A 12,444-nucleotide genomic window follows, 5' to 3' on the forward strand; every position below is an offset into this window, starting at 1 on the left:
TTTACATAAAATTATCTCACTCCATTTTATTTAAGATTTTTTTTCTCCAGTTAGTAAAAGAAAGATGTGTCTCTCTTTATACATATGTACAAGTTCAGTTATAAAAATAGACAGCACATTCAAAGAGAAAAAAGGCTTGGCATTTTTCTGATTCCCTCTAAATAGCATCTGTACACAGGAGTCTGGATTTGGGCAGGGGAATCTTATGATTTAAATTAAATGATTCCCCTACCACTCCTACTCCCAAAAAAAAGTTTTAAAAATCAATCTATCTAAACTCAATTCCGCGATTTTCAGGTGTGCAAATTAGAGGCTGGCCCGCCCAGAAGCACCTGCTCCACCAGGGACATCAGGCTGGGGGCAAGCAGAAACACCACCCATGCCAACACCATCCCTTTGCCTCTCCTGGAGGGAAGCAAGCTCAGGCTGGTGGGGCCGGGCTGGGAGGGTGGGTGCTGAGCCTGCCCTCTCTCCATCCTCTCCAGCTCACTCCGCCATCCCTTCCTTTCTCAGTGCAATACAGACAGTGCATACAGCCAAGCAGGGGGCTGAAGGGCAAGGGTGGGGAGACTGTGCATTCAGGAAGGGCAAGGGGAGCCTGCAAGAGGGGCAGTGAGGATGTCCTGCTGATTGAGGTGGCTCCTGGTCTGTTTACTGGCTTCTGGGAGTCCCGGAGTGGGAGCTGCTGCTACTGTTGCTGGTGGGACCTGAAGGTTCTCTGATGCGAACCATGCAGGACAGGGGAGGAAATGCTGGGAAAACAACTGCCTCCAGGCATGCTTCCTCTAGCCTTCTGTCATCCTCACAGACCACTACCTTCTTCTGCATTCGCTGCTCTCCTCAACCGTGACACTCTGGCAAATGGGGTTTGGAGACTTGGGGAGTTGCCCACGACTGAGGACGTCACATAAATGATTTCCTCCCTTCCTAGCCCCACAGGAAATCACAGCCCTAAGAGAAGTCTCCACTGTGGAAGGCTCTTCACAGCACTTGCTGAGCCTTTGCAAGGAACATGGCCAGAGCCGAAGAGTGGAATGGGGATGGAGACTGTGTGCCTGAGCATCTAAACAGGGTCTCTGTCAGGCCCTTCCCCAGTATGAGGTTTAAGACTTGCCTATAAATTCCTTTGAGATGCTGTGGGCCTGATCCCTGTCCTTGGGCCTTCTTCCTACAGGCAACCCCAGAGCATTCCTCTTGAGACACAGGTGATCAAAGTGCTCACGCCAACCACCTGCCTGTCTTTCCCTTGCTACAGCTGGTCATCGCTGCCCTCTGGCTTGGGATGAAAGATGCTGCACTGGGCAAGCCATCCAAAGACCATCTGCAGGCCAGGACTCTAGCCCCCGGTTTGGTTGAAGGAAGCTGGAGGGCCAGGTGGTTACCGTCCTCCAGAGGGGTTGGTGCCTTTGCCCTGTTTCCGGACCAGGGAGTCTGGGGCTAGGCTGCTGGTCAAGTGGAGGCTCTTGGGAGTCCCAGGAACACTATTTCCTTTGCTCAAAGGGGAGCTCAAGGGAGAAGAGGCGCTTGAAGGTCCAAAGTCAGCAAGGCCAGCAGGCCGAACAAGGGACGTCTGCAGAGGACTGCTGGCGGAGATTCCTGTAGGGAGGAAAAGAGAGGCAAGACGAGCATAAGCACCAGTCCTGTCTGAGTGCCTCAGTGCCTGACCTCGGTTGCTGGAGTCTGGTCTGGAGATGAGGTCGTGGGGAAGCCCCTCCCTGCCACTCTTCTTGGCATATTTGCTTGCTCTTCCTGTCAACTGTTTTTTCAGTAAGAGAAAAATGATACCTACCCAGCTCTCTCCACATTACCGCATCAACAGGGAGTAAAGATGTCACCTTGGCACTGAAGGGCAGAGCACACATTATATAACATGGGAAAGCCAAGGCTGCAGGATGAGCCGTAACTTACAGGCACTAATGTATTTTCTTACACATTCGTTCTTCCTTTTCAGGACACCACTTGTGATTAGTTGCTTCCCTCTTTATTTTTTAAAAAAATTATTTATGTATTTATTTTTAAATTTTTGGCTGCATTGGGTCTTCGTTGCTATGTGCCAGCTTTCTCTAGTTGCGGTGAGCGGGGGCTACTCTTCCTTGTGGTGCACGGGCTTCTCACTGCGGTGGCTTCTCTTGTTGCGGAGCACAGGCTCTAGCCGCGAGGGCTTCAGTAGTTGTGGCACGTGGGCTAGGTAGTTGTGGCTCGCAGGCTCTAGAGCACAGGCTCAGTAGCTGTGGCTCACGGGCTTAGTTGCCCCGCGGCATGTGGGATCTTCCTGGCCCAGGGCTCGAACCCACGTCCCCTGCATTGGCAGGCGGATTCTTAACCACTGCGCCACCAAGGAAGTCCCAGCTGCTTCCTTCGTAATTTCAGAAGATGCCCTCTACTCCCCAGTCTGGCCAGAGGACACAAGGCTGCCCATTCTATCCTGTGTCTACATTCATGCATTCTCCTTGTGTTGGAGGCAGCTACCCCTGCTCTCCAAGCCCTGCCACTTTAAGGACCTGGTTCAAATCTCCCATCTCCAGCGATGGCTTCCTGGGCAACAACTCTTTTGAACATTCCTAAGAATGAATTCTCAGCAGGCAGACTCATGTCTCCTCTCATCCACAGTGGAGCTGTGGGTAATGTCCAGATCAGTCCTTTCCCTTGTTTTCCGTTCCCAGTCACCAAGCGCTGTCAATTTTTCTTGTGACACTCTACCCCCTGTTGCCTCCGGGAGAAAGCATGATGAGTGTCATGCTTTGCCCCATCCATGGGTGAAATCCTGCCATGGCAGCCTTGACCACTGCCATGATTGTTATTTTCCAAGGGTGTGATGAGCTGGCAAGAGGTTAAGAAACACTGGGGTAGGCTATCATACTTCATATTTGTTGAATGAACAGATAAATAAAGGCCGCTATCCCTGGAGGAGAAAGGGGAGGTAGCCTAACACTTACTGAGAACTTTCTATCCAAAAATTCCCCTTACTTGCTGCAGCAGCCCTAAATCCTAAGCCCGCGTTTCCAATGGGAGAGAGGTCTGTGCATGGTGAGGGTGCCCTTCTCACCGCTCTCAGATGCCCTACATTCCACCGCTACCCTTATCCTCCACAGCTCATGGTCACAATAGCTAGCTACTTCCCTTCTCAAACTTCCCAGAGCCCCTGGTCACACACCGGGTAAGCTCTCGCCCAGCAGGTCCTTCCAACCCTGACTCCCGCAGCTCCTCTTCAGCACAGCCTGACTGACCTGCTCAGTGACCCCCAACGTGCCTTGGTCACTGTTAACTCTCTGTCGCCAGTTTAAATCCTTCACCATCCTTCTCTTTCCTTCTGAATTAGCCTGGCAACTTTGTCATCAAATCCACGGTTCCTCCTTCTTCTGATCTACAACCAGAATTAAGGCCTTCCCTCTTCCTTCATTCAGGACACGCATACTGCCTTGTACTGCTGCTAAACAAATTCTATGCCCAGCTTCCCCTTCTAATTTTCATTATACACTCAGGTGCGGGGTCCATGTGTTATACTCCTATGCACACAGCAGGTATTGTTTTTTTGGTTTTGTTTTGGTTTTGGTTTTTTTTTGGCGCCACGTGGTTTGTGGGATCTTAGTTCCCTGACTAGGGATTGAACCTGGGCCCTCGGCAGTGAGAGCACGGAGTCCTAACCACTGGACCACCAGGGAATTCCCTACAGCAGGTGTTTAACCCTAAGGTGATGGAGCACAAGGCTGGGTAAAAGTTAACTTGACTACTGAAATGTAATTATTAAAATGTGGGTCCGGGGGAAAAAAATCAGTTCTCAAAGCAGGAGAAATTCTGTTTAAAATTCAGCTTTCTCTGTTTTCACAGTTACTTACGCTTTGAAGGCAGTACTGTGCCAAGTCACAAGGGCAAGGAGAGAGTCAGGACCACTCAATGCTGAGGCAGAATCCAACATGGGCTTGGGAAGGAGCTTTGGGCCTGGAGGTGTCCTACTTGCTCTACCTAGCAGAATGCTCAGTAGACCCTTCTGACTGTCCCCGACCAGAATGGAGCCCGTAGTCCCCTGGGGCTTCCGCACCTTTAGACACGTTGTACCCGTATGCAGCATAGGCAGCTGCAGAGGCCGCGGCAGCCCCTGCTTTGGCTCCTGCCATTGCAGCAGCACTGCCTGCGGTGGACTTCCGGCTCCGGCCCTTCCCTGCTCCTTTGGCTGTGCTTCCTGAACCTTTGGGGCGGCCTCGGCTTCGGGCTGAATGACCACGTCCTGCAGCCGGCATTTCCTGAATGGAAATTCCTATGGGAACAAATGGGCCAAGAGGGAAAAAAGTTTATTTCTTCATTTGTTAACAGACTCTTCTCCTGGACAGGGAAGATGGCTTTCAGGGTGTTTGTTTCAGGACTCCCAGGGAGGTCTACGCCTCAATTTAATGGCTGGGACACAGCATCACACAGCGTTAGTAAGAACTGTAAATAGCTACAACAGCCTGACACCTCAAGCTGCTTTTCATTCTCTAAGAGTGGTGCCATTACTCCTGAATTTCTTCTTTCAACTAGATCATTACTAAATGAACTCCAGAGACGTGCACCTGTGATTCACCTGCACACTCCAATGTTTTCCTGCCTTGGAGAATCAACTTTTACTCCCAAGGTTTTTTGTTTTTTGTTTTTTTAAATTAATTAATTAATTTATGTTTTGTTTTTGTCTGTGTTGGGTCTTCGTTGCTGCATGCAGGCTTTCTCTAGTTGCAGCGAGCGGGGACTACTCTTCATTGCGGTGCGCGGGCTACTCAGTACGGTGGCTTCTCTCGTTGCGGAGCACAGGCTCTAGGCCACGCAGGCTTCAGTAGTTGCTGCACACCGGCTCAGTAGTTGTGGCTCGCGGGCTCCAGAACGCAGGCTCAGTAGTTGTGCCGCATGGGCTTAGTTGCTCCGTGGCATACAGGATCTTCCCGGACCAGGGCTCGAACCCGTGTCCCTGCACTGGCAGGCGGATTCTTAACTGCTGCACCACCAGGGAAGTCCCTACTTCCAGGTTTTAAACTTAGAAGTCCTCAAGAAATAGCAGCAACACTGGGCCCCACAGAACAAAGTGAGGAAAGGCCTGGAAAAGCTAACTATAATTAAAAACTGGCAAAAATAAGGGTGAAACATGAAAGACAGGAATGGCTAGAAAACAAAGAAGTTTGAAATCTTTATGAAGTTCTTATTTTACATTCCCTAAACCTTCTCATTCTCCCTTTCACTTGAATCGACTAATGAAAGAATGAGGCTACCAATTCTTTTTGCTCTACTCCACTCTTCTTTAAAGAAAGTAGAAAACGGCATTATCCAAGAAGGAATCAGGACCTCACCCAAGCTGTATGGGACAGCAGCATCACTTACCGTTCACAGTGTCTGACACGGAGCCCGTTATGGAAGCAGGAGAGTTGGTGGCTCGAGACTGAGGGGCTGAGGAGGCTGGGTCATCCACAATGACCAGCATGTCACTGCTGCTCTCGTCGGGGGGAATGGAGCCGGTGTGCAGCTCACTGCTGATGGAGATCTAGAGGCAAAAGGGTCATGATCACCCCCCCTCCTAGCACCCGCAGCCCATGGCCCTCGTGCCTACATCAGTATGTGCTTCTCAGGTCTCACCACCATTTGCCTCTCCTGCCTGGCTTCACTCCTGAGAGTTAGACCCCCTGCTTTGGCTCCAAAGAAGGCAGCCTGTCCTCACTTGCTTTTCTTCCCATGGATTCCACATGTAACCCCTTCTACAAGGCAGGAGAACTCCTGGAAAAGCAAAGGCTACCAGGTCAGGACACAGTCCCCACTGCTGTGATGAAGGCATCTAAAAGGAGCCTCACCTCACTGAAAGGGCTGGGCATGGCTGAGTCCACACTAATGAAGGAGTCATCCCCGTCTGCAGAGAGGTTGGAGTTATCAGCCGAAGGAACAAATGGGATCACTAGGTTCACACCCTCCTTTCTCCTTTTCCCATCCAATTCATCTTCCTTTTTCTTCTGGGAACACACAAATCAAGAAATATGGAAAAAGGATGAGGATAGGCACCAAGAGAAAAGTGGGGTTGGAGAAGAAAGTGATGACAGAAATTTGACTCTTTGTAAAGTTCTAGGTTTCATTTTATTCAATTAGCATATTATTAAAGGAAGAAAAAATCCTAAGGAAGGAGGAAAGGGATGGCTTAGTAAGAGTTTATGCATATTCTGGCACAATAATACAGAGTTGAAAGGCCAGTCACACTGAACTGAAGCTGTGCCAAACCTAATCCTCACAGGGCGGGGTGCATGGTCAGCTTCCAGCATGGCCAAGCTGCAGCACTTCTCAGGGGCTGAACTGATGCAGCCCCACAAGAGGGAGGGCCCGTGCTCTTAGTATATTTTCCGCACATCTGTTTTCACTCTGCCTTCTTTTTAAATATGTATAAGGGGAATGAAGGTTCTTATTACACATAAGGAATACTGAAGTGGCTTTTCATTATTTCCTCAATTTACGCTTAAAGACTGAGCGACTAAGCTACACTAAACAGTTCTAGAGCCAAGTTCAGGAGGGCTTTGTCACAGATGAGAGATGTGGAAGAACAGAAAGTGCTTAGAAAATTCTGGGGATCACACCCATCCACTGCACCTAACGGCATTTGTATCTAGACCTATATTAGGGTTAATACGGTATGTCTTTGTGTAGTTTATATTATCACTGGGTATTTATCTGAAACTTCTTATTCAGAGTAGGGATGGCACCTGATGCAAACTCAGTAAATCCTACAATGTCCTGTTGAAGAAAACCACCCTTTCTTCTTTGCTATTGTTTCTGAATAGTAGTAAGCAATGGGTTAGAAATTTGAAAGTGGAGTCATAAAAGAGAACCTGAGAACATGAGTAGAAATAGCAGCCCAGACTAGGAAGAACGTGAGCCTTCATTCCTAAGATTTTTTTTCAACTCTGTAAATATAGTGAGTACCAAGGGCATCCTTCAGGCTAGAAATAGTTCTGCTTAGCAGAAGGTACAATCGAGGGTGTGGATTGAGCTGGTGTGTCTATCAGAAGATGAACATATAATATAGACAGGCTCCTAGGCTGCTGACCATCAGGGCCATATAGCCAAAGGGACACGAGGCCCTATACAAGCTTGCATAAGAGGAAGAAGTGGACCTCCACTTAAAGCACAACCAGCTTTAACATGTGACTAGACAACATGCTTCAGACAAACCAAACAGTCCAGGGAAATGATACATGGACAAATGTCTGACTTGAGGGCCCAGAGCTATGGCAATGCCTGAACTTCAGCACAACCCAAAGGTAAGCCAAACCCACCAGAAGAAATTAGGAGCCACTTTCTGGAAGGTAATAAAATGGTTTCAAACCAACAGCCTTTATTTATTTATTTTTAAATTAATTAACTAATTATTTATTTGTTCAAACCAACAGTCTTTAGGCATGGTAAGTCTGGGAACCTAGTCAGAACTAATGGGCTGACTCCTGAAACAAGAGTAAGTCCTGGAGACCTCATTTCTGATTTATATATCAGTAAAGATCAGGGGTAAGGATCACTGATATACTTTGGTAGAAACAGCAAGACAGGGAGAAATGTAGGGGAACTACATCCCACTTTGCAGCTAGCCTGGTGGGCTCAAGTAGGAAATGTCAGAAGGGAGACAAAAACAACTCAAATCCTTGGCATGAATTGGAGAAAAAGATGAACAGACTGGCCAACGATTTATTTTTCCAGTAGTAGATGACAATGAATGGTGCACTAGCAGAACTATGGCAGAAAGACTGGATCTAATGACCTCTTAGGTCCCTTCTAAGATTCTACGGAATCTAATAATGTAACATCCATCTTACATTTATTAGACTTATGCTTTTTAACAGTCCCAACAAATGGTGTCCATAATTACATGTAACCACAGACACATGTAATTATGTCTGTGTGGGGAGTACAGTTCTACCAAGGCTGCATTTCTCCTGCTTGATTCTCTATCAGGACAGAATGCTGTATAGCACACGTAGATGGAGCTGGACACCAACCAGTAACCAAGACGACAAGCCTGTACCCTGAAGACTCTTCTGTAAGGACCACTCTGCACCCCCATCAGTCCCTGTCCACCACCCCAAACTTGACATACCTTCTCTGCGTATTTTTCCCGCTTGCGCTTGCGCTCTTTAACTCGGTTGGTTTCCTCCTGCTGCCGTTTCTCTTCTTGTCGGAGTCTCACTGTCAAGAAAATTTTAAAAAGATCTGATGAAGTATCTGTGGCAATCCTAATCCTCATTCTCTGAAATTAAGGTGGCCATATTCTTTTATATTTATGATTGAAGGTATGACTTCTATCCATCTAAGGCAGGTAACTGGTGGTTTTCTAACTTGGAGAATGAACAGAGTTCCTTGGATTCTTAACAGTTTTGGGGTTCAAATCACGATTCAGTGACACTGTCATGGGCCTTTCCTTGCCTTTTATTCTTTTTCCTTTTCTTTTCAGTCTTTTAATATCTCTGCATTGCACAGAGTCCTGAAAGGTTTTTAGAAGGTGGTGGCAAATGTGAGCCCCATAAGAAAGGTGCTTCATCACATTTTCTGATGTGATGCTGCCGAAGTCCTCAGAGGTTTACAAGGTAAGTCTGAAACTGAAACCCATTGTTCTCAAAAGCCAGAAGTACTGGGAGAAGCGTTTGTATGTTACATACAGCAGTGTGCTTTTCCAACTTTTCCATAAAAACATTTCTCTGGATAGAACAGAGTAAATTCATTACTGCTGAGGTGTCAAGGGATATAGCCTTCCTGGTACCCATTTATTTGAAGTCATATTACTCTAACAATACACACGAATTTTTCCTTCTATTCCATAATACATCCTTCTTTGAGTTTTAATATAAAATATTAACCAAAAAAATGTTTCTCCCCAAACAGTCTTTGGCTTTGCCTCCCCTTGGCACAGTCAAGGGTGCCTTTCATTTCCAGAAGAGTGGGGCTAAAGAAACATCTCTGTAAGGAGGAGAGAGCGTTAATAAGAGGTCTAGAGTACATACATTTCTTCTCCAATTCTTCATCGTCTAGAAGAAGGCTAACCACCTCTTTGGGTTTCAAGGTATCCGGTTTGAAGTTTCCACCAGAAATCACCATCCGCTGAATCTGAATATCAAAGCAGATCAAAAACCACCACCATCAGGCATCCATTCCCTTATGACAAATATTCAGAAAGAAAGAAACATCTTTCTTAATCTGTTCTCTGGTGAGGCCCCTGGATTTCCTACTTCTTTTTCATTCGTGTGACTGGCTCATCCAGGTCATTTGTCCAACAGAAAGGAGAACTTCTTTGCTTGCAACTGTTAATTGATAGCTATAAGGTCCAATAATACTGAATCAAGAAGGAAAAGAACCCCAAATAATCATTTCTTTAGAAACCAGCAAATTTGTCACACAACTCAGAGGCCGGTCACACTGAGAGTACTAGGGTGAGAGCAAACGCCATTCCTTCTTCCCCTGAATGTGAAACCATGTCAAATAGGAAAAGGCCATGACTTGGGGTCCTCTTCACATGAACAACAGCTGAATGTAGGTTGTAGACACCATTCTGGTAGAAAAGGAGTAAGGAATGGCCAGGGCAGTAAACTGCTTTTGTATGGGACCTCATTTTATTTTCTATTCACAAGAAATTTTAGTGCTTTCATGACCAACGAAAGCCAAGTCAGTCTTAGTCTTAGTCCAGTCAATGTGGCTGGACTATTTTCTCTACCAGCACAATACTTCCTTTGCCTTCTGCTTACCTCACTCTTCTCCTTGGCTCGCTGCAGAATGCGTTCTTCAATGGTGCCCTTACAGATGAGTCGGTACACGGTAACCTGCTTTGTCTGCCCCAAGCGGTGGGCCCTGTCCATGGCCTGCTGGTCCACAGTGGGGTTCCAATCGCTATCATAAAAAATCACCTGCATAGGCAGGACAAGAATACAGCAAAAATGAGGCACTCTCAGGGCAATACTAGGAATTCTGACAGCAACCCAGCCACTCATCTATTTCAATAGTCTGATGCCAGATTTTTTTCTACGATATAAAGATGAACAGGTATCTATCTACTCATAAAACCAAGCCATTCCCTCATCTGCCCTGGGCAAAAGAGACATACTCTGAGCGTTTTTCAGGGTTTTCATTTAAAAAGAGGGAGTGGCAACAATATTAATAGTTAACACTCAGGGCTTACTATTTGCCAGTCATTGAACTATGTGCTTTATGTGTATTAACTCACTTAAATCCCACTACCACTATGATTTAGGTACTATTTAAAACCCCCTTTTTATAGATGAGGAAACTGAGACACAGAGGAATAAGAGATTTTATCCAAGATCACACCGCCTAAATAAGCAGTGGGCCTGGGATGTGAGGGATGTGAAAGCCTTCTCTTTAACCCTAGGCCTACCTTGTAAGAGGCAGACATGGCTTTCCTGGCATTCTCAGGTTCTCATTAACAGGGTCATTTCCTGTCTCTTGAATTCCAGGCAAGAAATGTTTAAAGGGTTCTCTGGAAGTTACTTCTAGTTTGCTAAACAGCAAACACAAACAACAACAAAATGTACCCCCCCCTCCCCTGCCCCACCAGTGATCCTAAAACCAACAGACTCCTGGGTCCTCAGCCCTGAGGCTACTATCAATACAGTAGACCTCCTAAAAAGAAAGCCAGTTCAAAATGACCCCTATCTCTCATGCGTCCTCCTCTACATTCAACCAAGTCACCAAATCCAGCCAGTGCTTCTTCAGAAACAAACCTATCCTTTCTACAGTCCACTGTCCTCCTTGACCAGGCCCTCACCACCTACATCTGGCTCACTAATGTTTCTAGACCAGCAGGCTTCTGAGATCCGTCTCTTTCTTCTTCAGTCTACTTGGGGTACCACTGGAGTCCATTCCATCTCTCTGTCGATTATGCTGTTACACACCAAGTCCAAGCTCCCCTCAATAATCAGGTCCTGCTATACTAAGACAACTTCATTTTTATTCTTTCCTAATATAAAAGCACCCCTTCCCTTTTGTCAGATAGGTCTCTTTGGTATCCCTCACTTATATTACGTTTGTTTGTACTACTTCTTGCTTAAGCTGATTTTCTGACTAACAATCAATCCTTCAACTCTTCTCTGTTGATTAAGGTTCAGTTTAAGCTTCACCACTTTCAGGAAGACCTCCCTGATTTCTCTTGCCTGTAACAACGTCTCCTTTTCCTATTCCTCATGAATTCCTATTAGAAGTAACACTGGCTGAAACCTTTTGAGCACTTAAAACAGATGTGCATACATATCTCACTAAATTTTCAAAAAAACCTTATATATTTCCTTCATCTTACAAATTAGGAAGAGACTGGCCTGAGTTCACAATCCTAATAGTCTCCTTCCGCAACGTGCACTATTAGCAAAATGTTGCATCACCTATCCTGGTCCAAGTTCCCACTTAACTGCTACCTTCTAAAGGTGACCAATTGTTTTGTGTGTATTACATATTTTAAAAATCTTCCTGTCTAGTCTTATTTGAGGACAGACACCATCCACCAGTACAAAGTAGAATTCTACAAATATTAGTCAATTGATACTAGAATCTCTAAGGTGTGATCAAAACTAGATAGAGCCTTAAAATGTAGGCTGGGGCTTCTCTGGTGGCGCCGTGGTTGAGAGTCCGCCTGCTGATGCAGGGTACATGGGTTTGTGCCCCGGTCTGGGAAGATCCCACATGCCGCGGAGCGGCTGGGCCTGTGAGCCATGGCCACTGAGCCTGCGCGTCCGGAGCCTGTGCTCTGCAACGGGAGAGGCCACAACAGTGAGAGGCCCGCGTACCGCAAAAAAAAAAAAAAAAAAAAAAAAAAAAAATGTAGGCTGAAGAGTGATTGATTTCTCTTGACACTGTTCCTCTAGATGCTTTTTCCCTTGCTTAACACCATTCCTAAGTAATTTATTTTCTCATTTAAAAATGGAAGCAATTCTTCTGCCATTTTCTTCAGAATTCACTTGAGGTAAAGATGGATAAAAGGCATCAGTATTTTCAATGCTCTTGCCTCTACTAATAAGGACCCCCACTGGCTCTTTCTTCTGGCGCTCCTTTTGTCTTGCTTTCATATGAGGTATAATCCCTCAGTTTTTATAGTGTAGGTTAGAATCCTTGAGGAAAAAATTACAAACTGCCTGCCAAAGAAAGAAAATCATTATGAAAGCTTATTGTTAATCCACAGTGTCCACAGATCTAGGATTTGGAAGTACACAATGTTTGTCACTTGTAGAGGAGTTTAGCCACAGGATATTCTGAACTTCAACAGGATATGAAAAATTTTAGAAAATTCAGTTTAAACTTTCAGGGAGAACAAAGGAAGAGAAGACAGAGTTAATGAAAATGAGACCTCTGGACTTCCCTGGTGGCGCAGTGGATTCCGGGAAGATCCCACACGTCATGGAGCAACTAAGTCCGTACGCCACAACTACTGATCCTGCACTCTAGAGCCCACAAGCCACA

At 46.0% G+C, this 12,444-nt stretch overlaps 1 protein-coding gene across 1 annotated transcript in view; it reads right to left on the minus strand.

The window, feature by feature from the left end:
* The window catches only part of INO80 (INO80 complex ATPase subunit), a 131,835-nt gene continuing 119,391 nt past the window's right edge, over positions 1–12,444 (minus strand). Inside the window, exons 30-36 of the mRNA XM_060005019.1 lie at positions 9,726–9,884; positions 8,988–9,090; positions 8,087–8,175; positions 5,808–5,963; positions 5,344–5,503; positions 4,040–4,255; positions 1–1,596 (exon numbers count right to left, since the gene is read on the minus strand). Of these exons, the coding sequence (XP_059861002.1) occupies positions 1,379–1,596; positions 4,040–4,255; positions 5,344–5,503; positions 5,808–5,963; positions 8,087–8,175; positions 8,988–9,090; positions 9,726–9,884 (1,101 nt within the window). The 3' untranslated portion in view covers positions 1–1,378. The remainder of the gene's footprint in view (positions 1,597–4,039; positions 4,256–5,343; positions 5,504–5,807; positions 5,964–8,086; positions 8,176–8,987; positions 9,091–9,725; positions 9,885–12,444) is intronic.

The sequence above is a fragment of the Delphinus delphis genome, chromosome 2, assembly GCF_949987515.2.
Source record: "Delphinus delphis chromosome 2, mDelDel1.2, whole genome shotgun sequence".
NCBI classification, from domain to species: domain Eukaryota; kingdom Metazoa; phylum Chordata; class Mammalia; order Artiodactyla; family Delphinidae; genus Delphinus; species Delphinus delphis.